At 43.4% G+C, this 1,808-nt stretch overlaps 1 protein-coding gene across 1 annotated transcript; it reads right to left on the bottom strand.

The window, feature by feature from the left end:
- Positions 1 to 426: 426 nt before the first annotated feature.
- On the bottom strand, positions 427 to 819 carry LOC138901172 (uncharacterized). The gene has a single exon (XM_070188917.1). It carries the CDS (start codon positions 817 to 819, stop codon positions 427 to 429), a length of 393 nt encoding a protein of 130 aa, XP_070045018.1.
- Between the last annotated feature and the right edge of the window lie 989 nt (positions 820 to 1,808).

Below are 1,808 nucleotides of genomic sequence, written 5' to 3'. Positions count from 1 at the left end.
GTCCTCAGTAAGCGGAAGCAACGTCATGTCCTACCTAATTACCTCTCCACAATACTTCTTAGATCTACCTCTACCCTTCCTCGGACCCTCCATAGTCAACCTTTCACACCTCCTAACCGGCACGTCTATGTCTCTCCTCATCACATGTCCGAACCATCTCAACCTCGATTCCCGCAGTTTGTCTTCCACAGGGACTACTCCCACCTTGTCCCTATTATCTTCATTCCTAATTTTATCTTTCCTAGTATGCCCACACATCCATCTCAACATCCTCATTTCTGCTACTTATATTTTCTGTACATGGTATTTCTTAGTTGGCCAGCACTCCACACCATACAATATAGTGGCTCTAACTACCACTCTGTAGAACTTGCCCTTAAGTCTTGGTGGCACATTTTTATCGCACAAAATACCAGATGCGAGCCTTTATTTTATCCACCCTGCTCCAATACGATGTGTAATATCCTCGTCAATTTCCCCATTGCTTTGGATAACAAACCCAAGATATTTAAAACTATCATTCTTGGGGATGACTTGTGTATCAAGCTTCACGTCCACTTTTGCTTCATGAGTACTGTCACTGAATTTGCAATCCAAGTATTCTGTTTTCGTTCTACTCAACTTAAAACCTTTAGACTCCAGGGTCTGTCTCCAAACCTCCACCTTAGCATTGAGCCTACTACGTATCTCGTCAATCAGCACTATGTCATCTGCAAATAACATACACCATGGCACCTCCCCTTGGATGTGTTGCGTCAGCACATCCATTGCCATAGCAAACAAAAATGAGCTAAGAGCTGAACCCTGATGTAACCACATTATCACTGGAAAATATTCCGAGTCTCCTCACATTATCCTCACCCGATTTGTGGCACCATCAGAGATATCCCTAATCACCCTACCGCTAACCTCCAAACATCTCCATAGAACCTCTCTCGGGACTTTGTCATAGGTTTTTTCTAGATTAATGAATATTATATGCAAGTCCTTCTTCCTCTCCCTATATTTCTCCACCAATCTCCTCACAAGATGGATGGCTTCTATAGTTGACCTCCCCGACATGAATTCGAACTAGTTCTCAAAAGTAGACACACTTCTCCTCACCCTCCTCTCCACCACCCTATCCCAAACTTTCATATGGCTCAATAACTTGACACCCCTATAGTTATTGTAATTATAGACATCACATTTATTCTTATACAACGGCACCATCAAACTCCACCTCTATTCATCGGACATCTTCTTCAACCAAAAAATGACATTAAACAATCTGGTAAGCCACTCCAAGCTTGCCCGGTCCACGTCCTTCTAAAATTCCACCAGAATCTCGTCTAATCCATTTGCTTTACCCCTTTCTCATCTTCCACATCATCCTCTCAACCTCCTCAACCTTAATATGCCTATAACACCCAAAATCTCGCTGGCTCTCCGAGTTCTCCAACTCATCAATCACGATGTTCCTGCCTCAATCCTCATTCAAGAGTTTATGAAAGTAAGTCACCTACCTTCGCCTAATACAGGCCTCTTCCACCAATACTCTGCCTTACTCATTTTTGATACACCTCACTTGATCCAGGTCCTGAGCCTTCCTCTCTCTAACCTTGGCTAGCCTGTACAATATTTTGTCACCACCCCTGCCCCCAAGTTCCTCATACAAGCATCCAAATGTCGCAGTCTTAGCCTCTATGACCGCTAACTTATCCTCTCTCTCAGCCTTCTTATTACACTCCATATTCGTCGTCTTCTCCTCTTTAACTGTGCTCTCCACTTGCTTCAAATATACTGCTTTCTTGGCTCTTTTCCTTGGA

This window comes from Nicotiana tomentosiformis, chromosome 11 (assembly GCF_000390325.3).
Source record: "Nicotiana tomentosiformis chromosome 11, ASM39032v3, whole genome shotgun sequence".
Taxonomy (NCBI): domain Eukaryota; kingdom Viridiplantae; phylum Streptophyta; class Magnoliopsida; order Solanales; family Solanaceae; genus Nicotiana; species Nicotiana tomentosiformis.
Note: the sequence above shows the minus strand (reverse complement) of the source record. Positions and strands in the feature narration are given on the sequence as shown.

Bases quoted from the DNA above. Each gene is read 5' to 3' on its own strand.
- LOC138901172 (XM_070188917.1), bottom strand. From the start codon at position 819: ATGTGGTTACATCAGGGTTCAGCTCTTAGCTCATTTTTGTTTGCTATG.